This window comes from Bombus vosnesenskii, unplaced genomic scaffold, assembly GCF_011952255.1.
Source record: "Bombus vosnesenskii isolate JDL3184/JDL3185 unplaced genomic scaffold, Bvos_JDL3184-5_v1.1 scf7180000013265, whole genome shotgun sequence".
NCBI classification, from domain to species: Eukaryota; Metazoa; Arthropoda; class Insecta; order Hymenoptera; family Apidae; genus Bombus; species Bombus vosnesenskii.
Window position 1 is genome coordinate 7,385,100 of NW_022882925.1, and position 27,956 is coordinate 7,413,055.

Here is a 27,956-nt window from a genome sequence, read left to right on the forward strand (position 1 = left end):
CACACTTTCAGGTTCAGAGAAATAAACCAACTTCAGATATTACTCGTCGTATTATTTAAGATATTATTCGTCGACGATTTAAAAAAAGGGGGGGGGGGCAAAACGACAGGAACAATTTGGAACTTTCTCCCATCATTGTTTTGTGATTTTCTTAAGCAGAGAAGGTTGCGTTAAGTATTAAGAAAGTCCACCCAGCAATTTTCTTCTATAAATTCTACGATAGTTATTTTCCAGTAATATGTATAAGAGACCAAACTCCCGTAGTTCAACGAATTTGAATCATATCAGATCGTATATTGCAAGCATTTCTCATTGGAGCCACGAAGAAAGCGCTGATCGTGATAAAATAACAAGCTGGATTCTTACTTCACGAGGAAATGTGTTGCCGTACCCTTAGCGATGTGTAGATTAAGCTTCCTTAATCATTTACTAAAGAGTGGTTTATATAGTTTATCTGTATGCAGTGAGTATACCTGTAAAAATAAAATTATGGCTACAAGAGAGAAAAAGAGAGAAAGGGAGAGAATGAGAGAAAGAGAGAGAGAGAGAGAGAAAAAGAATCGTCATCAACCGATGAAAAAGAAAAGATCAAAAAAATCACAACGTCGATCGAAATATCCTCAAAAGAGAACTCGAAATTTCTGCCGCTTTTCTTCCTGCGTTCTTTCTTCGCAAAGGAATAAAAAAACACGAAGGATACATTTATCTATGTTAAGTTACGACTAGATCTTAGAAACAAGGGTTATTTGTTCATAGTCCTATAAAAATACATATATATATATATTATATATATATTATATATATATATATGAACAATGTTTTATGGATCATTATCATCTGAATAAAATACGTTGTCTTTTACTGGGCTCGGTGATTTATTAAAATGATGATTTTTTGACTCTTTCTGTATGAACCGAAAAAATCAAATAAAATCACGAGATCATTGAAATACTTTTAGGTTGTGCATTCAATTTTTTCTTTAAATTATCAGACACAGGCTGCGACGATCATTGATACCTAACGACAATCTTCCACATCCCACTTGCGTCAAGAAGTAAAAACCGTGCTTCAACCAAGAAATAAGAGAAAGTAGATGACCTCTACGAAACAGTGTCCGACTTAACCGTGCCAATTACGACCTCAAGTGAAAGATAAGTTGATGTTCTTTCTAGCATCGTTAAAGGCGGACGGACCAGTCTCTGTCGCCTTTGCGACCGATTCGAAGAAACAAACGCCCTGGCCCGATGTACGCGACCAGCGGAGTGGCTCGTTATACAAAAATTTTACGACTCAGTGTCCTCAGTCCCTCTGAGACGAAATGAGCTCTCGTCTGTGCTCCAGTCGACGGATAATGAGTCTGTTGTTCCTCCAATTAGACCGAACGCGAAGCACAGCTAGGAAGGGCAGGAATAAGCGAAAAGGAGCTTGGGCACGATACTCGGCCAGCTCTACGTGCTAAGTGTTCCACTTCAGCCAGACCAAATCCTTGAGCTTCTCCTACCATTTCCGTTTCCCCGGGTACTCTCGCTTTCGCGCAATAGCCATCTAAAAACGCAGGAAAAACTAAAAGTGGTCGTCGTAGAAAAGGGTTGTATACCACAGCGAACAATAGCTATTTCGTTTCACGAATGAAAAGGCAGTCACGTGAAAGCATGCCTGTTTTCGCCGGTGTACTTTTCATCTTTAAACGTAAACGTAAACATGCCGCGTCCCCTTTCGTGCCGTCCTTTCTCATGGACTTTTAACGCAATCAGAGATCAGTCGTGTTTTTGTGTCAACGAGAAACTACAAGGAGACCTTAATGATTAATTATTATGAAAACGCTGGGTACGCTCTGTACTTTCCTTGTTTAGATGATCTCTGAAAACTACTAGCTTTTTAAAGAAAATTTTAGTAAAAATTGATCTCTCATGCACCGTGATTAAGTCAAATCAACTATTTTAATTCATTTGATTTATTTACTTCATTAATACATTTAACTAATTTATTTATTTACTTGATTTATTTAATCAACTTATTTACCAATGTATTAAAATGGTTCGAAACAATTGACAAAACAAGGACGAACAATACAAAAGCAATTTGATTTAATTTATTTGGTTTAATTTATTTCGAGGTTCTCAGTTGTCTTCCTTATAGAGAGTTGATGCAACAGAGTAAAGAACACTTTGTATTGTATACAACAAGCGTGATGATCTACGGTATTACGCGTTTGCTAATGCGAAACGTATTTCTTCGTGACATATTGATGAATCACTTTGATAGCCTCGAATGTCTCGATACCAACAGGTTTGATTTCTGATGCTGGCAACAGGAATCCATAATTTCCACCGGGTAATTCGTAAGTGTATGACAAGCTGATACCTGCTTTGCCCATAGCCCAATCATCGCTGCCTCCAGCAGCTGGATCTAATAATTTTGAAAGAAAAGTATAAAATAAATAAATTGTATAAGCAACGATAATACAGATAAGAAGAGTAGATAGTAGCTACTTGACTTGACGCGCTACTTGTAACAAAAATTTTATGGAAGATTATAGATTTCGAGTTTTATCTTGCAAGTAAGATCAGATCGAAAGACTTGCTTACACAGATGATTGGCAGAAGTTCCATAAGTGTATTGAGTTTTACGAGATTTGGCGATAGCTGTTGCACACTGGATAGCAAGCTTACGCTGGAAAAATCAAAATAAAGATATTCTTTATAACAAAACATCTAGAATTTCGTAGATGCAATTAACACCTATTAACACCTAGAAAAATTTACTAACCAGTTCTGGTTCGTTAGAAGGTACCTTAGACGTCCAGCCCCAAGGGTATAAGATGTACTGCAAAAGTTATATTTCCAACATTTTATTACGTACAGTGTTGGTTTGATAATTCGCCTACTAATAGAAAATAACGCGCCGATTCCATTAAATTTTTAAGTATTCTAAATCACATTTACATATCCATAAAATTTCGAATGTGTAACTATTCTACTGTATTTATATGATAAAAGTAATTTTTCGATTAGTAAAAGTTTACGGTATACGAATACGTGACCAGCAAGCGAAATGAAAATATGCCGCTTTTCAATTTGTTTGGAATGTTCAAAAAATTAAATCAGTATTCCTTGATCCTATTTAATTAAAATTTTATCAGTTACCTGGCCATAGGAATGGAACGTAAGGTAGGCCTTGATCTGTCCTTTTCGTGCCAAAATAAAATCCCTCAAGTGTTGATTTTCCGGCTCGGAGAATGGTCTAGGCCCGGCGTAAGTATCGCTGCATGGGTTGTTGGATGCACCAGTTGCTACAAACAAATAATTATATTTTAATTAATAAAAATAACAAAATACGAAGGATAATTCTCCTTGTGTAGCTATCGTCTCTCTAATAATTAAAAAATATTATTTTTGAAAGGAATGTGCCTCACTTTGTATAATAAGGGAAACTAAAATTGCATCAAGTGAAAAATGAACAATCTTCCAAGGGATCAGCGGGTTGAAGGTAATCTAATGAACACATGTCGAATTTCCTCGCAAAATCTTTAATACGAGAAAATGGTGCCACGAATTTTTCGTAACAAGCAACTTTCAAATAGTAGGACAAATTAGAGGTATCTGAATTTAGAGACTTGCTGCTCCGCTATCACCTTTATCTCGTGTTATTTTTATTTGATAGGAATTTAGCAAATGAGAAAAATTAAAGCTGGAAATGACTCTCGAAATAATCTCGATGCTGCGAATTATTTCAATTAACAGGCAGAAATGTTTTCGGTAAAGTTAATGTGGAATATCAAGGTGTACCTAAATCATAGAAATGGTGTAAATGAATAAATGTTACACACGTCGCATTTCGTTTGGACGTATGCCGTTGGATAAATTAAATACAATTTCCATACTTTTTCCTATACTTCCCCGTATAAGTGATAAGTCAAGAAGCAAAGAATTTCTAATTTATCCCAACTCTTGATACAAGCATTTCCTCCATGCAATTAAAATTCGCTTCCCCGATCAGTATAAATTCGAATAATCGTTAGAGTCAAAATTCCGAGAATGAATCAGCATCTCAAATTGATGAAAACATTTGTAGCCATTAAACCGCTTCTTTTCCTAAATGTTACATAAGATTGATATTCCGAATATCGAATATTTCGATAGAGCGTGAATGAAGAGGAGAGCGCAACGAAATCCACGATCGACGTCCGAATTACGTCACCGAACAGCTCGTACACTCCGTCAAAAGTCAGCTTATCAAACGAAAAGAGGTAGAGAAATAACGAGCAAGTTTTTATCGCGCCCGATCGTAACTTGTCTGGAGAACGACAGATAATTGCACTCCAAAGAAAAGTTAGAGAGCAATAGTTGAGTTAACCGTGACACAGTACATTTCTCGTAGTAGGAGGCATATACATATATGAGAAAGATAAAGAGAGAAACGTATTAGCTAACAATTGCATGGCCCCATTCTTGTGAAGTTATTTGCCAGCTAGAAATTGTTTATACCGTCATCCAAACAAGATGTCGCTAATTAATTTGCGATATAGTATCTATTACCGTTTCGAAATACTGCGATAAAACATTCTGATTCTATTGCAAACATGTTTGCATAACGAATCGCATTTATTAGGTCGTCCGAAAAGTTTCTTTCATTTTATAAGAAAATAATGGATGCACAACATTTTCTGTTTTATATTATTTTATCGAATTACGTATGATCCATTTTGTTCTATCAAAATAAAGATCACAACGTTCGACAGATTAGGTTTCATGTTTGTGCAAAGATACATCGTTGTAAAAGACGTGTCTCTAAAAGAAAGACACTTTTCGGACAACTTAATATTAAAATCGTGGCCGTATGAATCTCGATTGAATTTGCACAGGTATAGAAAGTTCTTCTAGCAAATATTTCTCCTTTTCTCTTTTGCAGTAAATATTATAATTTTTTTATTGGGACTTTTTTCTCGATCAATCAGACGATGTTTGAATCGATATTGATAATACGCTATCTATAGTCTGGTCGCTTACACGTGCTACAATATCACTATCATTGAAATATTAATTAGCCTCGTTTATTGGAATTATCATTTGATAAAAGAGGAATGTGCAAACATTTAGGCAGATTTTTAATCGATCGACACGACGATTAATTGCTAATAATTAAATCTAATTATTAATAATTTGTTTCTTCATCGAGCACAAGGTTTCGTAAGACGTCTGCCTTAGATACATTGTATTGTAAGTAAAAAATGGAAACTTACCCATCCATTCCATGTCGTAATTTCGGTTCCCATCGACACCCTTGCAAGTCAATCCCGTGTTTGATCTTGTTTTTCTCCACAATCGGTTCTAAAGTACATTTTGTAAAATATGTACCGGTTAAAAGTTCTTCGAATGGTTTGATAGGATGGATAATTATTGTTATCAATGAAATGTCTTTACCGAGGATTTGCTGTGCGTAAATTCGTAGCCATCCGGATTCAAAACTGGTAGAACGTACCAATCGACATTCGTCAAAAGATTTTTGTGACTTGTCAATAGTAGATCTACCATGTAAAGAACTGTTGCTGGAGCGATCCATTCCCTAGCATGAATTCCGCCATCAATGAAAATAGCCGGTTTATTCTGCCCACCCGTCGACAACTTTAAAACTTTCATCGATCGCCCTTCGTAAGAATTACCTACGGTAATTAAGGAGGCTACATCGCCGTAAGTGTTCGTTAGATAGTTTAGATATTCGTTTACCTGTGAATAATTTAAACAATTATTATTTTATTATCGTTGCATGGCCCGTCCCTTCTTCCAAATAATTTCAATAATATGTATTCCATTAAAAAATAAGATCAAATTTTGATAGCTCCTAAACCTCGATTAGCAAAGATTTCTTTTCCAACTACTAATCTAATTATATTTATAATCTGTAACTTTGTGGATTTTTTGAGCTTACGTACTTCTTTATAGTTAGGATAGTAAGTAAAAGATAAATTCCCGGAAGCATAGTTCTTGGTTAGTGCCATTAATTTACGCTCCATTCCTTGCGCAATGTATTCTTGCATGACCAGTCGTTGAACGTCGTCGATCAGAACCGTATAATTCATACGATGTTGCTTAAGGAGATTTTTGAACTCTTCGATTTTGTCCGCCGTCACAAAAACGTCCACGAGGTCATGACTACTTCTTAGAAAATCGAATCCAGGTGTGTCCACGTAATTTTTCAGCAACGAGAGTTGTTCGGCTGTCTCGTAGGAAATAGAGAGCGCCTGCATCCTATTAATTTTTTAAAGGTATAGTGCTTACATTTGATTTATAACTTTTTAGCGAAAACGAGATATCCGAGTAGTCGAAATACTCTTTATTATTCGAGATTAAATTAGAAATTCAGATATCCGAATCTTTTCTCTCGAAGTAGTCTGTTTCTCTTATACTTGAGTATAAAGCTCTTTCCACCAAGATTCTAAGTAAAGAAAGATGTTGTCTTAACAAGAAAGTTTGATCGAGAATGCACATCGAAATCAATTGTTTCATAAATCGTCCGTTTGAAGCCTACGAAATTTTAAGAGCACTTAAACGATAAAACATCCTCGCGTTCTTACATTTTTGCATGAACGACAAATTGCATAAAAAACGTATTATCGTTAATAATCATCGAATAAAAGTAGAAAAGAAAAAATACATATATACATATACGTATAAAAGTAAAACGTACCCATTCAAGGGAGGAAGAACTTCTTCGCCGACGGCTAGGACAGCCGCGACAAAAATTGTCGCAATTATAAAGAAGATACGCATGATGACTGCTTTCGATTGAAACTACTCTTCACTTCTCTTTTATATATCGCATCGTATCTACGCAAACCAATCAAGATTCATTTACGTGATACGAAATATATTGTTCGCTGCATTTAACAAGGCTTCTAGATTGGAAAAATGTTTGGAAATATGAAACCGTTACCAGAAGTAATAGAAAGTCAGATAAGATCAATCTGAGAAAGACAGACACAATTATCTCAAGAGATAGCGTTAAAGATTTCATGTATTAAGACTTTAATTGTAGAATCAATGATTCGACAATTACTTTTTCATTTGAAAACACTCGATAATATTTATTTACGCTTTATTCAGTGATAAAGATCATGCATCATTAATATAATAAATCTCTTGTCTGATTAATTCTGTATATGGTGCAAAGGATCTGCGGAATTCAATTTTTCGATAAATAAATAGAATAATCGCGATGCTGCTTGCTATAAATTTAATTAGTTAATCCTTTTAAACGATCGATCGAAGTAATTGTTCAAGTAAAAGTCAAATATTACTCGAGTGAACACTCCGATCTAGCTAGTAGGTTTGTATAATGAATTTTCTAATCTTTCGTGCTATTGATTTGCATTCTACGTGCATATTTCAAAGTTCATACTTTTAAATATGTCCATGCACAAATTCTGATCCAAGTTTCGAACATAGTTTGCGAGAAATTTAATATTACTCCAGCTAATGCATCGATCTATTGAGTAGAATTCGTAAATCTCTATACAGGCATTTCGTAGGTTGAAAAAAGAAAACTGAAAACCTAATTGTGTGGACGCAATTACAAAAGTTGGCAAATTGATCCTTTTAATTAGTTTCTTTTGCTAATGAAAATTTGTTCAATTGATGGGAATATGGGAATCTAGATGGAAGCGACGCTCACTTTTATCATGCGTAGGTAAGGAAGGGAGTGAATTTCCAACATATGGGTTACCTTTGATACTTGAATTACACTGTACTTTTATTTTACGCGTGAAATTTATATGTATAAAAATTCTTCTATCCTTATCGCAGGCATTCAGTTTCGTTGATATTGGTTCTCAATAATCAAATCTTCACACGAGACTATAGATATATCTTAACTTAGGTTAAAGATCTTTGATACTTTTGGTAATTGCACATTAATATTATGTGTCATGTCACCCGCTGTGATGTCACCCACACTATGGTGGGGTCAAAAGTGGCGCTTTTCTCAGAAAGGAAAAATCGCAGTCTTCCAGTTTTTCTTCCAACAGTGAAACTGTAGAACAGCTAACTATCCTCCGATATTGATTTTGTATGTATTATAGAAATCAATATTCTGAATAATTTTTCCTGTACATATAAGTGGTGGACTCGTCACTTAATTTCACTTCACAGTTAATTTTAACTATAGTTGTGCATCTGTGGTATGCGTCAGTATTGGCTACCGGCCGCTGGTCCCTTATTTTCTGCTTATAAACGAGAGTCAGGCGAGCTTAAAGATCTCGGGCATAATCTGCATATGCGAAGCTGTAAGAAGCGTTTGTCACAACTTATAATTCAATTAAAAGTGCATAGCATTAATATATTGGGCTTAGGTTTATGTTAGACTTTTCAATCCGGCTGCCGCAAGGCAGCTGGCAATGCCTGCATAAATTTATAACAAATTCATTATAAAAGTAGTAGGAGAATGAATAATTGATATTATTTTATGGAAACATTATGGATTGAGAGAGAAACTCCAAACTCAAACCCAATATATTTATAATAATTACGTTTAATTGAGTTATAACAGGCATTTTTTACAATCTTAGATACGCACGTTGTGCACGGGACCTTTAAGGTCGTCAGATCCTCGTTTATAAACAGAAGATAAGTGGTCGGTAATCAATACTGACATATACGCTTCCACAATTTACACAGACTGCAGGCAGAATTTACAGTAGTGGTAACGGTAGTTTTCCGCAAATATTTTAGAAACTAAGCGTGTCCAGCACTTACATATGTGGAAAAATGTCGGCTAAACCGATACATTTCACAACATATCCAAAAATCATTGAAATCAGAGGGTAGGTAGCTCTTCTACAGTTTCACACATCATAGCAGTGAGGGACCCTTATGTCTTAGTTTTCCCTCAAGAAATTTTAAGCAGAAGAAATGTTTTTGGAAGCTGAGCGGAAGTTTGAAAAAATTTGAAAAAGCTAACGAAAGACAGGTAATTTCTCTATCCCTCCTTGTCCTATATAGTTCATACGTCTGTTCTTGTCACACAGTATAGCCCTCTCTTTCTAACATCGCTCATATGTCTGTCCTTGTCGCACACAATTGCTTTTCCTGCCTACGGATGTGCTGCCATCTATACAAAAACACTTGAAGTTTCCGTTTCTTCCCTACATGGTAAATGGCAGTATATGACTCGCCCGTAGACAAAATGTGCTATGTTGTGCAACAAAGACAAATTTATATCTTGTGTTCAGCGGAAAGCCAGTACTGTGCGACAGAGATAGAGAGAGAGAACAATACGGGCGGTGTTAGAGAAAGAGAGAAAGGGAAACACTGTACAAGGATAGCCATGCTTATCGTTAAAGGAATGAGATTAATCATTCTAGGATCGCTGGACAAGCGGTTAAATGATTAAACACTTGATTAACTTTAATCGCACGTTTATTAAAATCTTTTTATAATGTATAAGTTACAAAAGTCTGAAAGTTCTACTAATATGATTTTCGTAATTCCTAATCCGAATTGATTAATATTAATTAATTTCGACTAATATTATTAATTGCGTGACATATTGATCTTCAATTTTTGTGGGCTTTATGTAGGCTTTGTGAGAAACAAATGTCATGGTAAAGAATTTTGTTCGTCGTGACCATTTTTTGTAGATCTGTGGAATCATTCTGTGGTAGGCGAATCTCGTTTTGTGGAAAATGACAGTTACTTGTGGGAATTAATTTCGTTTGCGAAGCGTAACTAATTCTTGGGAATTCGTAGGAAAAATAAAAAATACTTTATACTCGTATTTTCTGAGATTTTTCTTAAAGGCAAACGAACTTATCACGCAACTTCGTGTGATTGTTAATTAATAAGATGATTAAGTAAATCGTCGAATAGATGCTTTTTTATTATTAATAAAATGATGAAACCGAGTTTTTCTTGTTTTTCTTTGACGACTATTTTCCCCCTTATCGTTGATACTAGTATAGCTACAAAATTGTTTGAAATCGGGAGAAGGTAAAGTATGGGTGTACTCGTTTGTAGAGACGAATCCATTTAGCTTACGAACGTAGGTTGCATTTGGTAAGACGGAAATAGGATCAAAGTGAAGAACTTTTTGTAAGCGATCTACGTGCAATAGCAATGGCGTTTGGTGTAATTGTGTCGTTTCGATCGTTTCAGTTGCAGTTCTGTCGTTCGATTTTGTATCTTGCGAAACGACTTCCATGTGCCATCTACAAGAAAAAAGAATAGGTCCTTTTAAAATAGGACAAAAGAAAAGATATAAGGAAAGAAAAGGGAGAAAGTAAGGGGAAAAAGGAAAACTAAAAAAGGGAATAAAAAGAAAGGAAAAGAGAAAAAGGAAAATGCTCTTCCTTTTATTGTTATCAAATAAAATATTCGATGCTTGTAAAAACAATGATTTAGCTAGCTCAATATGGCTTAATCATACAAAAATGGAGGAATTAATTTTTTCTAAATTAAACTCGGAAAATTAAGAAAAATCAGTCGTCGAATATCTTGTGTTCACAAATATCCTAGGCAGCGAATTAGTCAGTTCGTTGAATGTTGGTTACTTTTGCTCTGAAAGTAAAATGTTTCAAAAAACCTAACTCAAAGAACGGAGAAGTATTAACTGCATACCAGGGTCAGGCATTTTTCATTTGAGACGAAAATAATGCGTAAAAAGTTCAAATAATTACTCCAAATAAACTGGCAAACTAATTTGTTTCAAAATAAGATAATTTGCAAATAAATTTCAGAATCTTATTTGAGGAATAAATTTTCTCCAAATAACTAATTTGCCAAATATTTAATTATTTCACATAACAGTAGAAAAATAAAATACATGTAATAAACTATACCTATGCAAAATATTTCTCGATGTCAGATTAAACATAGTCGACCTTCTTTTCTCTAATTTCTTAGTCGTCAGAGGATTCATAGCAGCTTCATCAGCGATAATATTTCTCAGTTGTTCGAGGAATTCGTCGACGAAGTTACTTTGCGTGAAGAGCGGGTGTTGCAAGAGCGCTACAGACGTGGCTCTTGTTTCGGGATCCATGCGAAGACATTGAGATAAAAAGTCGACCGTCATTGAATTCCAAGTGGGAAATAATTTACGAATCGAAACGACACTCGAATGAGTTGGTCCTACCAGCTCGTCCGTACTTGCGTGTCGCAACATTTGACTAGATCTGCCAGGACTGATTATCGTTTGATGCTTCGTACACAGTCTTCCTAAAAATTTCATTGTAATTACTTCGTCAACTGGTAATACGAACCGATATCTATGAAAGTTATCATCGACGGTAAAAACTTACCCAAGACTTTGGTTATTCGATAGAGCTGATCTACGTCGCTTTCGCCAGGAAAGAGAGCATCTCCCGTAACCAACTCCGCGTAAACACAACCTACCGCCCAAACATCGACCGCTTTGCCATATCGTGCATCACCAACAAGAAGCTCCGGTGCTCGATACCACCTTGTTGCTACGTAATCTGTGCAGGACTCGTTGACACCATTTGTGAAACGTGCAAACCCGAAATCACAGAGTTTGATCACTCCGTTCGGAGATACGAGAATATTTTCAGGCTTGATATCACGATGCATTACCTAACAAGGATCAGTGTTCGAACTAAAAATCCTTTAATTTCGATTTAGTTGAATTACCACCTAAGTGATAAGTGTGTATTAGGGCATTTATACGGAATAAGATAAAGCTAAAAAAAGTTCATTGGATATATATATTCCACGTGCTACAAAAATATCTTAACTAAATCGAAACTAAGCGATAGCAACAGGCGAACCTTTTGCACGCTGTACAATCTTTCTCGTCCACTTACATTTCTGCTATGACAGAAGCTCAAACCGCGAAGGATTTGATAAACATATCGCCTGGACACTTCCCAGCCTAGACCGTTTCCAATACGTTCCAGCTCATCCAACAAGGTGTGATCCAAATACTCGAAGACGAGATAGAATCGTTTCCTTTGGCGGAACACTTCGATCATATTTACTAGATTATCGTGACACAATTGCTGCAAATACATGCGCCATTCTCATTCTCGTCCTTACTGACTCTAACGGAAAGAAATTTAATTCGATGTCGACTGTTGATCAGTCTCAAATTCCTATTAATCGCAGTGTGAATTTCTTTTTAATACACGTCGAACTTATCATTTTTTTGTATGCTATATACATAATTTATATGTATATATTGTAACCAATGCAACCAAGTCCAATTTCCAAACTCACAAGACTAATAATAAGGTATGATTTATGATAGTGTTTGATAAGTAGAATCCAAAGGTATTATTTTAAAAGTTGTGCGTATATACAGTTCATACGTACAATCTTAGACTTGGACGTCGATCGATATCAACATACTTTCAACATTCTGATTTCACGAAATGCCATTTCTCGCACTTGATGGTCCTCCTCGGTTTCCAAAAATCTCTTAATGGCGACGAACTGTCCACTTTCACGATGTCTGCATTTCATCACTACACCGTAGCTGCCTTCTCCTACGATTTCTAACATTTCGTATTTCTCCATTTTGCTTAAACAGATTTATATAACAAAGAAAAAATTTATACGTAAGGTATATAACAGGTTTCCTGTAACAAGGAGGTATGCATAGAAGGTAATAAAATAAATAACAAAGTAACTTCAGAAATAAAGTAATATACACGCGCTGCAGCACGCTGAATTATGATAATTATAGCGTTGAGAATATTTACATTGGTTATTTACACTTCTTAGCTTTTGGACGAATACAAGTTATATCCTCGTAAGAAACTATGATCGTAGAGCTGTCAATGTACACGATATACATATTTTACTGTTTATCACACCACTAACGACGCGAAGAGTCAAATAATCTCAAATATTCTTAAACGTAAAGTGCACAAAAATAGTACATGATCAAATTTGATTAATTATGAGGCAAATTGCTTAGCTTGACCCAAATATTCTACTAACACAGGTAACCCTATAAGACAGACGCGTTATATGGAAATTAACCCTCGTTAAAATTTGACATTCAGAGCAGTATGTTCAGAATAGTACGTACAAAATATCAAATACATGGTTCGACATTAAAACGACTCTGAGATACTTCAATCGTCTAACAAAGTACATAGGCACACTGCCGTTCAAAAGTATCCGCATACTTGCTTACTTTTGATAGGATGAAATTTAATAACAGAATCGCGAATAAAAATTATATGTCGATAAATAACGATTTCATTCTGTATTATTTCGTTCTTACAAAACGATAAAATTGATTATTGGAAAACTAATAGATACGCGTTGAAATACAGCCATTTATAAAATTCAACAGTTATAAAACAGTCAATGAAATTTTCAAAAAAACATTTCGCAATGGTTCATTACTTTCACTCTCTAAGATACGGATCGGATAAGGAAGTTTCATCTAAAATAATAATGAAATTATATTTAAAAAGTGTTAATAAATACCACAGACAAATAGACACATTTATGGATCACATATTGAATTTCGATACAAAGCAAGCAAATAACTGAAATTAACTATTTCTTAATTCTAAAAAGAGATGATAAGTATTGATTTTAGTTATTACTTTCTCGTTAATCTACGAAACGGCTAAAGTGTTCGAATACTTCTAAGCTGTACTTACTTGCTCACACGCGAGCGTAATCCAAATCCTAGTTCGATAAAAAAACGTCCTATTTATCCAATTTCCATTTTCTTGCAAGATATTCGCAATTATGAGAAAAGTATATGAGCGGTCAAAGTGGAGAAATGAACTTTTAATCGGTGTTTAAAAACACCAACGAGTTTCGACTTGCTCGCCATCGGACTGGTTGGAAGCGACACGCTGGAACCGGGAATCTTTGCTAAGTAAAGATCTTCGAGGCAAAGTCCGAGAAATACTCGTACTCGTGGTGGCAAGCTGCTAGATAGATAGCCAGCACTGAAATAGCTGCACCACATGGCGGGGGTCTCTTTAATGCTGGTTAGATCCATGTGTATGCGTTTTTACGTATACGCTGCTCGCGGAACATTGTCGATGTTCAGACTAGAGGCAGACCCTCCGTGGACGAACATAGTCGCCGACTGCGGAAGTACGCTTTTCGTGAAATCGCCTCCTAGAAGTAGCTTTTTCAATACTCACCGCGGCCTCATTTATCCTCGACTTATCATCCGCAAAAATTCAATAATTTCCGGCTAATCGATTGAGACAGAAAAAGAAACATAGGAAAGGAGTAGCGTCATCAACATCATCGTCAACCATCGGCATCCACCATCGGCATCCACCATCGGCATCCACCATCGGCATCCACCATCGGCATCTGCCATCGCCACTATCGACAACGAGCAACGATAACGAATGTCGAAGCACAGATAGTGAGATAAATGCTCGTTAATGAAAGGTAATCGAAAAACCCTGCAACTTAATCGAGAGTAATTGTACAAAACGAGAGTAAAGGCAAAATCAAGGATAAAAAGGAACATGAGTTAGTGAAAACGAAAAAATAATTTACCTCGTACGTTAAAACACGTAACATTAGGTAAATCGCCCGTATGATACCTACTTACACATGTAGGTATAAGATGAGAGAATGAACTTACATGAGAGCGAAATTATACAAGAGCATAAGGCAAAACTGGGTGAAATTATTTGCGTTCGTTTAGCCTGAATGATTTAGCAAAACTCGTTGCTCCGATCTATATCAGGCTAAATGGGAACTCTTCTCGCCAACATGTATGACGCAATATAACGCGACGTATTTCGTGAAAATGGAAAAAATATATCGAAAGTGAGAGACTTCAGAGTTGTTGATATTTGATATTTAATTCTAACGTGCATCGCTACGACATCGTCTAAAAAAAAAGTATTACTCGCTAACATACTACTCGTTGACAGTACATGCAGATTTCAGTGTCTGATGTAAAATTAATCTCTAGGAACAACTGGCTGCTGAGAATGTAACGAAACGTCGAATTCGTATTTTTAAACGAAATAGTCAGCACAGGGTTGCCAGTGGTGTACCAAAAGTTCTTCGGATCGGTGGTTTGTGAAGACGTTCGATACGAAGATGAATCGGTAAGAATGAACAGTATCATTGTATTGGGAAAATGTCGTTTAGACATTCCTCGAACATGCTCGAAAAGGTGATAATTCGAATCGAGAATCTCGTGGAACAACGGTAAATTCCTAAGCATGGCCGCTTGCCATCCAACGCCGGCGATTCAACATTTGCAGCCACAGGAATCGCCTCAGCTTGGCCTTGGACCTATGAACGCTGCCGGTAGCCAAGGTCAGAAGCCGATCCACCAACCACACTACTCGCCCCATTTGCTCAATTGGGTGTACCTGGCAATCGCCGATCAGAATTCTGCTCAAACACGAGATCAGGTTTTACAATTTCTCTCTTTTTGTCTCTGTGTTTCTCTCTTGCCGACTGAACATTTGTTTTTGATAAAAAAAAAAAGGATCAAATGCCTTTCCATTGATACGATGGTCCACGAAAATATTTGAACACTTATAGAAACCTTTCATAAACGAAATGTTACGTTAACGCGTTTCTTATTCCTTAATATAATCTACCTTTTTATAATAAAACAACTGAAACATCGATCATGTACTATAGTTTCAAACTATAAATTCACGCCCGATAAATATAATTCACTAAGCCCCTATAAATTCAGAATACTTTTACACCTTCGTGAAATTGACTTTGGCAAAATAACCTTTTAATGACAATTGATAGAACGATGACCGATTGTGACTCCAGAGCAAACTTTTCCCGACGATATGGAGTGGTTTTTCAACGGCTACGTCGCAAACTCATACGCATCGTAGCGCACTTGATCCTTGTTGCGCGATAGGAAGCAACTTTGCGGATAATATCGGCGAGCTTGCGGATCGTTTCAGAGAAATGGGGCTACTAGATAGAAAACCAACCAAAAGGCCACCACCTAGTTACCTCTGTCACCTATGCTTCAAGAAAGGTCATTACATCAAAGACTGTCCGCAGGTGTGTGTATGTGCGTATTCGTGTGTGTTCGTATGTGCGTATTTCTCAATCAAAAACGATCCAAGATGTGATCTTCGTAACAATCAAAACGTATCAACGTAACTTCATTGGCTATGCATAGATATATAATGTTCTTGGATAGATCCGAGTAACAACACCGTCATGAATATTTCATGAAACGTGTCATATAGTATTTCCAACCTTTTGAGGCTGACTTTCTCATGCTTGCACCTATTAACACGTTTTATTTGAACGAAATATTAATTAATGCCCAATTAATTTGGTGATTCTATAAAAGAGTAGTAAGCAAAGTTGTGACGAGATTCTCCTCAACCTTTTGCACACCTCTTTCTTCTAAGCTAATTTTACGAATTGATTTCGATTCTCCACTATTTCCAAAATTACATTTCACTATTTCAATCTCTTAATCGTTGATACATGACACTGTCAACATATTACTGGCTGTGTGCCTACGCTACAGTTTGGAAAATCCTCTTCACGCGATAAAATCTCTTATGTTGTTACAGGCTTATAATTGAGAACTCCGTTTTATAACTCTGAAGCTAATAATATTTAAACTCGTGTTTATCAAGATTCTTTTGTGTGTTTTGATGAGTATTAAATGCTTCTGAATATTTTCCTGAATATTTTGAAACACCTTGCTTATATGATCTTGACTATCAGATGGATTCGAACAAATAGAGTTCTACTATACGTGAATCAAACGTTCAAAAAATGAATTACTCGAATCACTTCGTTTCACTTGCTCCCGTCACCGATAACTATCGATAACTAAGCATAGAATAATAATCTTCGAAATGAATACCCATTCCAGGCACGTCCAAAAGGCGAGGGTTTGACACCGTATCAAGGAAAGAAACGATGCTTTGGAGAGTACAAATGTCCCAAATGCAAGCGTAAATGGATGTCGGGGAACAGTTGGGCTAATATGGGCCAAGAGTGCATCAAATGTCATATAAACGTTTATCCTCATAAACAGGTGAGAATGTATACTACCGATTATAAATCATTGAACACTTATTTAAATACACTTGTAATAAACTATTCGATTGAGGATAGAATCGCAGCTATTCTTTGATATGATTCGAAAAAGCATACTAAGAAACTCATAAAAATATTTTTAAAAAACGCTGTTGACGATTTTTTTAAGTACTAACGAAATTTCTAAATGTTTTGTATAATGTATAGAATTATATTCATATAACTTTTGTAGTTTATTGTATCTAATATCGGAAGTGGAGAAAATCTCAAAAATAAGGAGATAATCATTTTCTAAATCATTCATTCTATCAAAGTGTCCCGTGACCTGAACGTAAGCGCATATTTATCGAGATTCTATTTAAACGAGAAAATAAATACTCGGCAAACAAGTGCAAGTGCAAGTAAACAAAAGCTAGCAATAGAGTTTCAGGATTGCGAACGGTCGCCAAGGGAAAACTTGCTTTGAAGCCAACGTAACATTTCTTTTCCGACAAATTCCGTATGCGTTGACTCTAACGACGCAATAGCGTTAAAATATAAATGTAGTTTCGACTGGTAATATGCATTAAATTCGTACTAAAACTGTCTTCTGCCAAACTGGCAAGTAAATCGAATAACCAAGCGTTCACTGAGCGCTACGTCATATATTCATTATGCACCAACACAATTACGTTTCGTAATCTCATTACGTTTTCCGTGTTTCCAGAGACCATTAGAGAAGCCAGACGGATTGGACGTATCCGACCAGAGTAAAGTTCATCCGCAACACCTTTGTCAGAAATGTAAAACACTCGGATACTATTGCCGAAGGGACCAGTAGCAAACCAAAAACAACATTGTGGTGATAATTAGATTGAGGATTTTTATACATTTATGAGAAATTCGAAGGCGCAAGAATGCACGAAATGAGTATAATATGCAAAAATATATAAAGTATCCAAAATACTTTCTATAGTATCTAGTAGGTAATACAATTTTCTACTTAAATTTCATCTTGTTGATTATATTCATAGAAATATAAGTTTGTATAAATATCCGCAGTCTAACGATAATGCATTGGGACTAAACAATTTTAACAAATTTCGGACCAATTGCGTAAAAATATAACTATTTATCTCTAATTACCTATGCGGTCGACGAAAATTGTAAATTTTAATCGTTAGTCGATCTTACGACTTGCATCCGACTTTTTACTCGATCTACGCGGTGTAATTCCCATGTATAAATTTTAGCCTTCCACTAATTTTATAATTGCTCTATATCTCCACGTTTGATATATCGAACGTCTGCTGTACACCAAATACTAATTTTATACGAAATTCTCTTTTAATGAAAAATAATAAACCTAAGCTATGTACCATCGCATCGCCACGATAAATGATACTAAAAACATGAAAGCGTTAAAATGTCTTTGATCTTGTATTTTTCTATACAATCATGTACAACAGAGAGACATAAACATGTGAAAAATGGACAAATATTTAAAAATAAGTTGAATATCTAAGTTGCTTGTGCAGAATAAAAAAACGTAAAGTGAACAGGCATCCGAGAGGACCGAAATCAACCACAGTTACGAATATTCTAGAATCTAGAATCTAGAACGATTGTGTCTCCAACTAATTATAGCTGCTTCACGTTCAGAATTATACGATAATTTACTCGCATACATGCGTCATCAACGCGTACGTTCAAGTAAAAGACCTACATATAAACATGTGTGTGCTACACTAATGTCGAAGAAATTGAAAGGATAAAGGGAAGAAAATCCAAGGAAAATGTTGATTTATACCTCGTTTACGAAACTGTTTCTAAATCTGTCTCGACGCTGAACGTGCGCGTACATACACGTATCTATAAGTCTGCGAAATAAGAAACATGGATATATAGGTTTCTCCTATATTTAAAAAGTCAAGCAGCACGGCTGCTTCGAATATTATTTAACGCGTTTCTCAATTACATTGTCTACTTGAGTCAAGCGTTGGGGTAGCGTTGGGTGTAAGTTTACCTCGTAAAATATTTCTTGTAACTGTGTCTCAAACATGTTACAAAGCTTACAGAAATTCATATATCATAATCAAGATATAACAAGTATGTACAAAGTGATTATTCGTAATCGAACCACGGAAATCACAATCGTGTCAGGTAGTGACACGCGAAATTGGTTCGAACCTTGACCCCAGATATCTCAGATTTTACATATTCATATGTACATACATAAAATGTAAAGGAATGGAAAGAAGATGTAAATCAAGAAGGATGAATCCTCGTCTTGCAAACTGTACGTATCGATGCATACATGACGGGCTGAAAACCATATCAGTGTAGGTCAAGATTTCGGGAATTTGGATTTAGCCAAGTATCGAAACTCTTGAAAGTATCATCCCACCAATTATCATAAAAGATTCAAGAAAAAATCTTTTTTGTTATGGTACGTTTCAATATTTATTTTAATAATTTTAATTAAAATATAATATACTTTGATTAGAAAAATGTAGTGAAATTGTTATGATAATAAACACAGAATGCTATGGATAAAGTAGTGGATTGATCTAAACCTCTATGATTTTCAGCTCTCCAAGTATCGAGATACAAGCAGTAGATTAATTTGTAATTATTTTCGTACAGTTGCAAGAATTTTAACTGATTTACCACCACTCGTTCGTCTAGAAACAGTTTATAATAATATTATTAACGATATCGTAATGCGCGTCGTATTCCGGTATATCAATACATAATGATACATTGGTTAAAAGAACTAAACGTTCATAAAGATGATTATGAAGATAACGAAATTTCACGAAATACGATATCGCATCACACACATTATTATTATTTATGTATATATACGTATAATGTATACAATGTTTACGTATACGTATATATTAATAATAATATCAAATGCATCATTATATATTATTATTAATATATCGTAATGTAAAATATACAAGAAACCAAAGGTTCATCTACTGCAACGTGTACTAATCTCCCTTTCGCTAAAACTTCGCCCAAAAATTTCTCTTCTGGAATAGCAATGATACAATATACATAATAAATATACAGTGGTCAAGGATTAGTCACGGCAAATAATCGATCCGCTGCCGGATCTTCAGTAAAGTATGCTGCAGAATTGAACATTGTTGTTGCTGCGGAATCTACAGTCATCGTCTGTAAAGAAAATACTCGGTTACATTTACTAAGTATAACTGTTGCCACTTTCTGATCAATTAAGAGAAAAATGTTTCAGACGTCCACACGTTTCAAAAATTCACTGATATCAAATGAAGAATATACTGACGCAAAAAAGATGTTAAAGTATCATTATTACCAATAAACTTTTGTTGGAAACATTTCTTTCTTAAGTTACCAGAATTATTTCAAATACCGTGGCAAACGATTCGTGAACAGGATAAAAGGAGAGAAAAAAGGAAAGGTAGAACGTAATAAATTTTACCTGAGATGTATCTGTACGGAGAGAAGAATTTAGCGCTCCAGCGTGTTCTATTTCTTGATTATATGGTAAATGTTGTTCAGATTGCGAATGTAATAATGCTTGCTGATATTGCAGCTGCTGTCTCCGTTCTTCGTATTCATTCTTCACATTTACTGTTGTAGCCTTCTCTAAGTCCTTATTTCCACAAATAATCGACTTTGATAAACATTCAGAATTCTCTTCATTCGATACTTTTGGTATCGTCGATGCCACTATTGCTGACATATCTTCGGTATCGATAACGATTGATGAGGGCCGATTATAATGTGTATCATCGGCTGATACGTTGGGTTTCGGTTGAGGTGGTGCTATGGACCCGGGAAAACATGGTTGTTGTTGCTCGATCAAACTGATTACTGGTGAAGTTTGTTGTGTCTGAGGCAATTCAGACGAGGATGGTACAACTGGGATAACCGGTGGTTCTGGGAATAATTCTGCCTTCAAATTAGGTAAAAATGCATCGATCGTCCTCCAAGTTGGAGTCCACAGATTCGATGTTGGAGCCAATACATTAGCGGAAGACATGACCAGTAACATATTCTTCAACGATTCCGGTATGGCTTCGAAAAGAAGTTCGCTATTATCGGCATGCATATAAGCACGGAGTAAACTTAACACGGTAAGCCAGAGTGGTAAAAATCCAGGAAGGGTTAACAACGGATTCAAATGATGAAGGAACACTTTTGATAATAACATGGCTGCTCTCACTCTTGTCTCCTCTACACCGATAGGATCATTCGATGCTATTGGTCCAAGTAACTGAGCCAGTAGAGGGAATAGAACCTGTTCCAAACACTGAGACCACTCCACTGCTGATAATTGTGCTAAGTCGTGAGCAAGTAGAGTACTTTGAAGATATGTTATAGCTGCCGTGCGTACTTGTCTGCGAGCATCGCAACACAACCTCGCGATTCCTTGCAACAAAGGCCTCCACACGTGTAACCATAATGAAACATTTTCTGTACCATTCCCTTCTTCTGCCCACCATCGAAATACTTGGGCGATCCTGGTATGAAGCGTGTGCATCAGATCCAGCAATTGTATAGGACTCTGTTGATAGGTAGCAGCGGTAGCTGCAGCAACAGGTTCATCAATTGGACTGAATACTTTGTTCCTTTTTCCCGAACACTGAAGGACTGCTTCGGCGAATGTCCTCACGCAACGAATACATAATTCGAAGTTGAATGGAGTTACATGAGCCACATCTCTGACTAGAAACGTTAAGCTTTCACAGCATTTAACAAAGGCAGCAGGGTCGTGAGGTTGTAAATCGCGGTCCAAGACTATCGTATCGGCAGCAACAGGCAACGGTGCTTCCGTCCCTGTTGGAGACACTAGTACCCATTCAGGCACAGGACTAATCGGTCTAGGATCCAATATCGATGTTCTAGAATTGGTTGCTTCATCCAGTACGGTGTTCGATTGTTTTGGCAGCAACGCTCCGGCACCTGCACACTCCAACAAATTGAACACCACTTTCCAATCTTCCGTACTGTGAATATTAGCGGCGCCAGTTTTAAGCAACTCGAACAAACCGTACGCGATCTGTCTCGCGAGTGGTGTACTCGTAGAAGAAGGCAGATGAGCCAAGGGCAACAAAGGAGGCAAAACGGTGCACGCGTATTCTTCTCCTCGTAGTAACCTAATCGCTAATCTCAACATTCCAACAGCCACTCGTTCCAAAAGATATGGGTGATTTTCACGTGCAGCTGTTGTTAATAGTCCATCTAGATAACCTTGAACTACTGGCCAAATGCACGCTACTCTATCACGATTTTGAATAGTTACTTCCAACAATAATTCCAGCAAAAATACAGATACATCTTCGTCGTGAGAATTTGGCAATACCAAAGCACCAACAAGAGACCGAAGCGATTCGACTTGCAAGAATTTGCTTTCCTCGATAATTTGTTTAAGATAGCAAGTCCCAATAAATTCTGCAGCTCTTTTTCTTGCAGTCGTTTCCGCTGGATGAGACATGCGTGAGGTATCCATTGCTATATAGGAATATAAACTAGATAATATTCCCTGATCCACCGGAGCTGGTTTAGGTGTAATAGGTTCTCGAAGTAACGATATCTTCCCGGATGGATCGATAAAATCTTCTCCTTCAGTCAGACTCTTCGGCAATAGTCTTGCCTTGTATAACGATTGCAGACAATCGATGATATTTTTCCACGACGCTCTTATTACATCCCCGTGTATATGAGTAATTTTGAACAGTGTACGTGCAGCTAATTGACACCTGCTACTTCCACCCAGTTGTAAAACTACTTGATCAGGCTCACCACCAGTCGCCAGACCCGTAAACTTGCATAAACTTACTATAAGAGTATCCAAATCACTGGTCATCCCATAATGAGCACTAATTGAAGCGCAACTGCAACATAAATAAAAACATGCGTTTTTATCGTTATTACCAATATATTCCTATTTTTTATTACGATATTTTAATCTCAGTTTAATTTAATTTAATTTAATCGATATATGAAACAAACAGGTAGAAAGTTTCAGCGACTCGACGTTGTAACGATCTATCGGGCGCTTTATCATACGCTCTGCAAAGCGCACTTATAATAGGAGCCCATGCTTCTTCAGCTAGTTCCTTATCCACAAATTCACCACAATTCCCAATCCTTAAGTAGAAACTTTCAAGACCGACGCCTCTACGTAATAGAACTTTCCACAAGTAATTATCTTTGACCAATCCAGTCTGTTCAGCAGGCATCACGATTTCTTCACCTCTAACAAAAGACGTATAATATACAAACGATTCGTAAACACTAAATACCATAATAATTATTGTTAAAGAGCATAAAGGAAAGTAATTTTACTTTATAGAAGCATATATCTCATCAAGCATCCCTTGATCGAAATCAGCACCGCCGTTCACCTTTTTTAAATTTCTTTTAAATTCGTCGACAGTCATAGGATTGTTTTGTCGCTTTACATTGTAATTATGTTGATCAACATTTAACATAATTACAGCATACGCTAAAGTAAATGCAGCATCTGCTGATGCAAACGGCCTTCCATTACTGTCCTAGAGATCAAACAGAAGATTCTTTATATTTTAACTCATTATACTACATTATATACGTAATATGTGGAATACCAGACTTACATGCCAATGTTCTGCAAATTTTTCAAGCAACAAAGAAATAAGTGGAGCTTCACCAGGAAGTCTGAAAGACTCCAGATAAAGTCGTAGAGCTTGATCGATTCGCATATCCTTCAAATCAAAATTATGAACGAAACAATTTAAAACGCTTTTATTTTCTTTTTTACTAATATATTCTCCAATAGCTTTTTTGTCAAGCCCAGGGTTCTCCTTCAAGAATTTGGCTACTTTCTCTGGATCAGGATTACCTGGACTTCCACCCAGAAGACCATGTTCTGTAAGTTTAGCGATTCCCTCTCGCGGATTTTCATTAAATTTTTCCGTACCGTGTACCAACCACTGTATGGGAAGAATACATACTTATAAAATTTTTCTTAACAATAGAAAAAAAGAAATAGAAAAAGATGAAATAAGAACGGAACGAAATGGAAAAAAAGACAACAAAAAATACAAGGTTTATTTTAAAACGTAATTAACTAAATACAAACCCGCTTATTTGCCTTTATAGCCAGCAGTTCCTCTCGTGTTGGAAGATTTGGTGATGCACTATGCCGAGACGGTTTACACAATTCTTTGTAGCCTTTACATCTGATTGCCATTCCAGAGATCAATGTAAATATGGCATCCAAGGAAACGAATTGCATATTCTGCATGTTACCTATTAGTGCTGAAGCATTCTAAGAACAAAATATATCGAGTGCAATTTTTAATAAAAAAGATATATTTAATAAACATTTATATCTGTTTCGCATATTGGAATCAATATATTGTATACCTTTGACAAAAGTTTCATTAATTCTTCATATAAATTAGTAGAATATAATCCGCAATCGTAGTTTAAGTACAATTCTGCTGGTAAACCGGGTATTCTCCATAATTGTACAATGGCCTCTAAAATTAAGGAAAGTTGAATTTCCATTACATAATTGCAGGTAAACTTCCACAAACTATAACTAATAATATATATGATATCCATACCGAGAGCTAGTTCACGTTGTTCATATGATATCCTATTCGAATCTGAACTTATTATTTCCATCAATTTGCTTATATAATGCTCCATTTGAAATTTCAAATGTTCCCTTTGCGATTCAAATAACAAGAATGATACTTGCAAATTCACTGCAAGGATCGACAATCGATCTGTGCCAAGAAGCTGGTAAATACAATTATAATTATTATACAGCTTTTTACATTCCTATTTCCAAGTAAAATTAACAAAAATAAATACGAATGATTACTGCATCATCATTACCAAGATAAGATTTCTACAAAGATCATCTTTCACAAGCACCAATAACGACTGAAAATTGGAAAGATAATCGGCAGCTGTTTCTAAGACTACTTGTAGTAAAGTGAGCCCAAGATGTGTCATAACTTCGCTATTTTGTTTATCAAGGGGACTACACAAAGACACAAGAAACCTAAATAATTCACGGACACATAGAGCACCATATGGTGCTAATTGTTGATGTGGCATAAAACGAACTCCTTGCGCATTTATATATTCTTCGACTTGTTCAGATTCTTTGGCTTTAGATACTTTGTTCGCACTACTTGAATTTTCATCTACCAATAAATCCTCTACACTTCCTGTCGGAGATTTTATTAATTCCACATTTTTCTCATCGTCGACTGATTTTTTTAGATTTTCTGCAAAACCAAAAAAGTGATAATTAAAACTGCAATTAAAAAAAATTAATATAAGTACCTTGATTTCCTTCCTTTAATAAATTTACTTTTTTAGTTTGATTGTGTTCATCTATTTCTGCATTTTCCATGCTTTTATCTACTTTCTGTAAAACTTGTTCTTTATCATTCACAATGCTTGTTTTATCCTCTATTTCGTTAATATTTTCTTTACATTCTTTGATATCCTTTAAATCTTCTTTCGCCCTTTTTGCATCCGATCCATCTTCCTGCTTGATGGTATTATTTATATTATTTAAATCCTTTTTATTATGATCCTTGTTTTCATTCTTTTCTTCTTCGGCTTTTTCAGCACTACCTTGATCCAAAGAACCTTGCATATCAACTATATTTCCCGCCGAAGTAACCGGTGTTGTCAAACAACCTGGTCTAACTCTATCAGTTGGACTTGGAATATCAATATGTTGACTTTCAATATCCCCTGCACTATCTGTATTCTGCCTTGCTTTCTGCTTTGAGTGACTTTTATTTCTTCTATTTTTACTACGGCTATTTTCCATATTATTTGTTCTCATTTTCTGAAAAGGTACACATAACATATCAAAATATTATATTTCACTGACGTATTTATTAACTTACTTTCATATTCAAGACTCTAGTATCATCTACAAATTGGGGTAGTCGAGTGAAAAGATGTTGCACCATGTCTCTCAAACAATGTTCAGCTGCTTTCCTTAATAATTCTGTAACCAAAGAAACATTGTTGAAATTAAGGAAAAATTTTAATATGTTGAGAATCCTTACCACTGAGGCGTGATTCAAAACATATTCTAAAACAACTGAGCATAATTTCACAAATGCTTTCATTCGAAAGATAATCTCCAGCTGGTGATAGCATAAGAGCTCTCAAGACCTGGAGTATTCTCATTAAAACAACCCCATCTCCTGATGCATCAGTCCCAACAAATCTTGCATGCGTAACAGCATCTGCAATTGATTCTACACATTGTGCTATTGCAGGATGATCAGAATCTGTGAAAACAATAATATTCTAATACATGTTTCTGAAAATATCTTTAATGGATAAAATAAGAGATATATACTTGTCGGAGATGGAAAGACAGCGGGATTTCCCGTCCCGTTGGGAAAAACCCCAATACACTAGTCCAGACTAATAAAATATATTTTATTTTTGCTTTTGCAATCTCGCGACTTGATCCGCAATAAGGGGTAAAGGATACCGATCCGGGACCGTATTTTCATTTAGTTCTCGAAAATCTACCAATCATCTATCTGAACCATCTTTCGTCTTCGCGAGTAACATAGGACTCGCGAACGGCGAATTACTAGGCCTTATGATAGTTGGCTCTAATAAATTCGCTTATTCTCTCACGTACTCTTCTGCGCTCTTCCTCGCGAAGTCTATTAGGACTTCCTTGTACGGCGATGTTAGGATCACTTAATTGTAGTTCTAACTGGCCTGTATTTACGCGAGTAAATGGCAAGTAATGGTAATAGGATAGTCAAGATAATGGTGACAACGAATTCAGGTTTGATAACGAATCCACGATCCACGGGAGGACAAGTATCAACGTACTGGCAATTCGTCCAACAACTCTAACACTCTAACTCTCTTAATCCAAAAGAGGCTGCCCTTATATACTCCTGTCCCCGCTTATCAGATTAATCTTTGTTTTTAAGGAGAGCCATATAATCATTTCATACCTCTGTTAGGTACATGTCCTTCCCTTGACCGTGGCTATGTCCAGTGACCTGCCATGTCACTTCGAGCCCAAACCCATCGTCATAAAGTCAGATTGGAACATTAAGACTATTTCTTATTTTTATTACTTAAGGGCGGCTATAGTAAAAGTCTGGACTAGTGTATTGAGGTTTTTCCCAACATTCCGGACAGGAAATCCTGCTGTCTTTCCATCTCTGACATACTTATGAGTCCATAAGATATGATTTTATTAACAGCAGACAAAGCAAGGCTTGTAACAGGTCCAGTTGTTTCTTCTGATCTTATAATTTCCAGAAATGGTGCCAGAAACACACCTGGTTCCAAATAAGATAAATCTTTTGCCTCATTTAGTGCTTCTTTTAAACTATATAATCCTTTTATAAGAGTATCCTGATCATCATCCTTGAAAATAACCACAAAAAATGCAGATTAAGATTCAAAAATGTATAACAATTTCAATTCAAACAATTACATTATAATATATTAACATCCGTTACTATATGTTACTACTATTCTATTTACTACAACCTGTTTGCCTTGATAATGGTCAAAATATATCCACGTGACAATGACACGCGTATATGTAAATATAATTAATAATTCAATTGATAGACATAAGATTATAACTGTACGAAATGGAACATATGTTTTCCCATAAAAAGAATTAGGATAACAAAGATCGTTCTAACCTGATGAGAGTGAGAGGACCATCGAGCGCTTCGTCTCATAGCCGTTACCAGGAGGCAGAGCTCACCCTCGACAACGTATAAGCCACCTCCCGGATAGGCCATTTCTACGATTCTGCCCATCTTTTTCACAACACTTGTCCTTTACACCATCTTTACTCCAGAGAAACCTTAGAAAATACTCAATAATCTGTAACGTCAAGTGTCAAGGGAACACTCAACACGATAGTCGTCGAGTTGTCAATTTGAAGAGGCGTTCAAAACTGTGCCA

General features: G+C 36.0%; 4 protein-coding genes across 13 annotated transcripts; 1 reads left to right on the top strand and 3 right to left on the bottom strand.

Annotated features, from left to right (window-relative positions):
- Nucleotides 1-1,938: 1,938 nt before the first annotated feature.
- On the bottom strand, nt 1,939-6,815 carry LOC117243232 (carboxypeptidase B-like). Its single transcript, XM_033510519.1, has 8 exons — nt 6,688-6,815; nt 5,933-6,248; nt 5,424-5,726; nt 5,243-5,330; nt 3,147-3,292; nt 2,770-2,826; nt 2,589-2,673; nt 1,939-2,409 (listed from the first exon to the last, which is right to left on the bottom strand). The coding sequence occupies exons 1-8, from the start codon at nt 6,768-6,770 to the stop codon at nt 2,216-2,218; spliced, it is 1,272 nt and encodes a 423-aa protein (XP_033366410.1). The 5' UTR covers nt 6,771-6,815; the 3' UTR covers nt 1,939-2,215.
- A 2,580-nt stretch (nt 6,816-9,395) lies between these two features.
- LOC117241582 (cyclin-dependent kinase-like 4) lies at nt 9,396-14,003 on the bottom strand. Of its 10 annotated transcripts, none has more exons than XM_033507463.1 (7): nt 13,628-14,003; nt 12,723-13,404; nt 12,357-12,586; nt 11,813-12,007; nt 11,291-11,582; nt 10,832-11,207; nt 9,396-10,201 (listed from the first exon to the last, which is right to left on the bottom strand). In XM_033507463.1, the coding sequence occupies exons 3-7, from the start codon at nt 12,522-12,524 to the stop codon at nt 9,844-9,846; spliced, it is 1,389 nt and encodes a 462-aa protein (XP_033363354.1). In that variant the 5' UTR covers nt 12,525-12,586; nt 12,723-13,404; nt 13,628-14,003; the 3' UTR covers nt 9,396-9,843. The 10 variants fall into 10 exon arrangements, with proteins under 10 accessions (XP_033363354.1, XP_033363358.1, XP_033363361.1 ...); XM_033507467.1 differs by having other exon boundaries at nt 12,710-13,404; XM_033507470.1 differs by lacking the exon at nt 12,723-13,404 and having other exon boundaries at nt 13,632-14,003.
- Nucleotides 14,004-14,521: 518 nt separating this feature from the next.
- On the top strand, nt 14,522-19,225 carry LOC117241690 (zinc finger CCHC domain-containing protein 24-like). Its single transcript, XM_033507691.1, has 4 exons — nt 14,522-15,370; nt 15,750-15,992; nt 16,828-16,992; nt 17,701-19,225. The coding sequence occupies exons 1-4, from the start codon at nt 15,176-15,178 to the stop codon at nt 17,812-17,814; spliced, it is 717 nt and encodes a 238-aa protein (XP_033363582.1). The 5' UTR covers nt 14,522-15,175; the 3' UTR covers nt 17,815-19,225.
- LOC117241572 (Golgi-specific brefeldin A-resistance guanine nucleotide exchange factor 1) lies at nt 18,878-27,954 on the bottom strand. The gene is made up of 14 exons (XM_033507447.1): nt 27,689-27,954; nt 27,203-27,401; nt 26,060-26,287; nt 25,895-25,998; nt 25,317-25,833; nt 24,861-25,258; nt 24,584-24,761; nt 24,381-24,496; nt 24,094-24,282; nt 23,609-23,944; nt 23,319-23,527; nt 22,983-23,228; nt 20,446-22,864; nt 18,878-20,159 (listed from the first exon to the last, which is right to left on the bottom strand). Exons 1-14 carry the CDS (start codon nt 27,806-27,808, stop codon nt 20,058-20,060), a joined length of 5,361 nt encoding a protein of 1,786 aa, XP_033363338.1. The 5' UTR covers nt 27,809-27,954; the 3' UTR covers nt 18,878-20,057.
- Between the last annotated feature and the right edge of the window lie 2 nt (nt 27,955-27,956).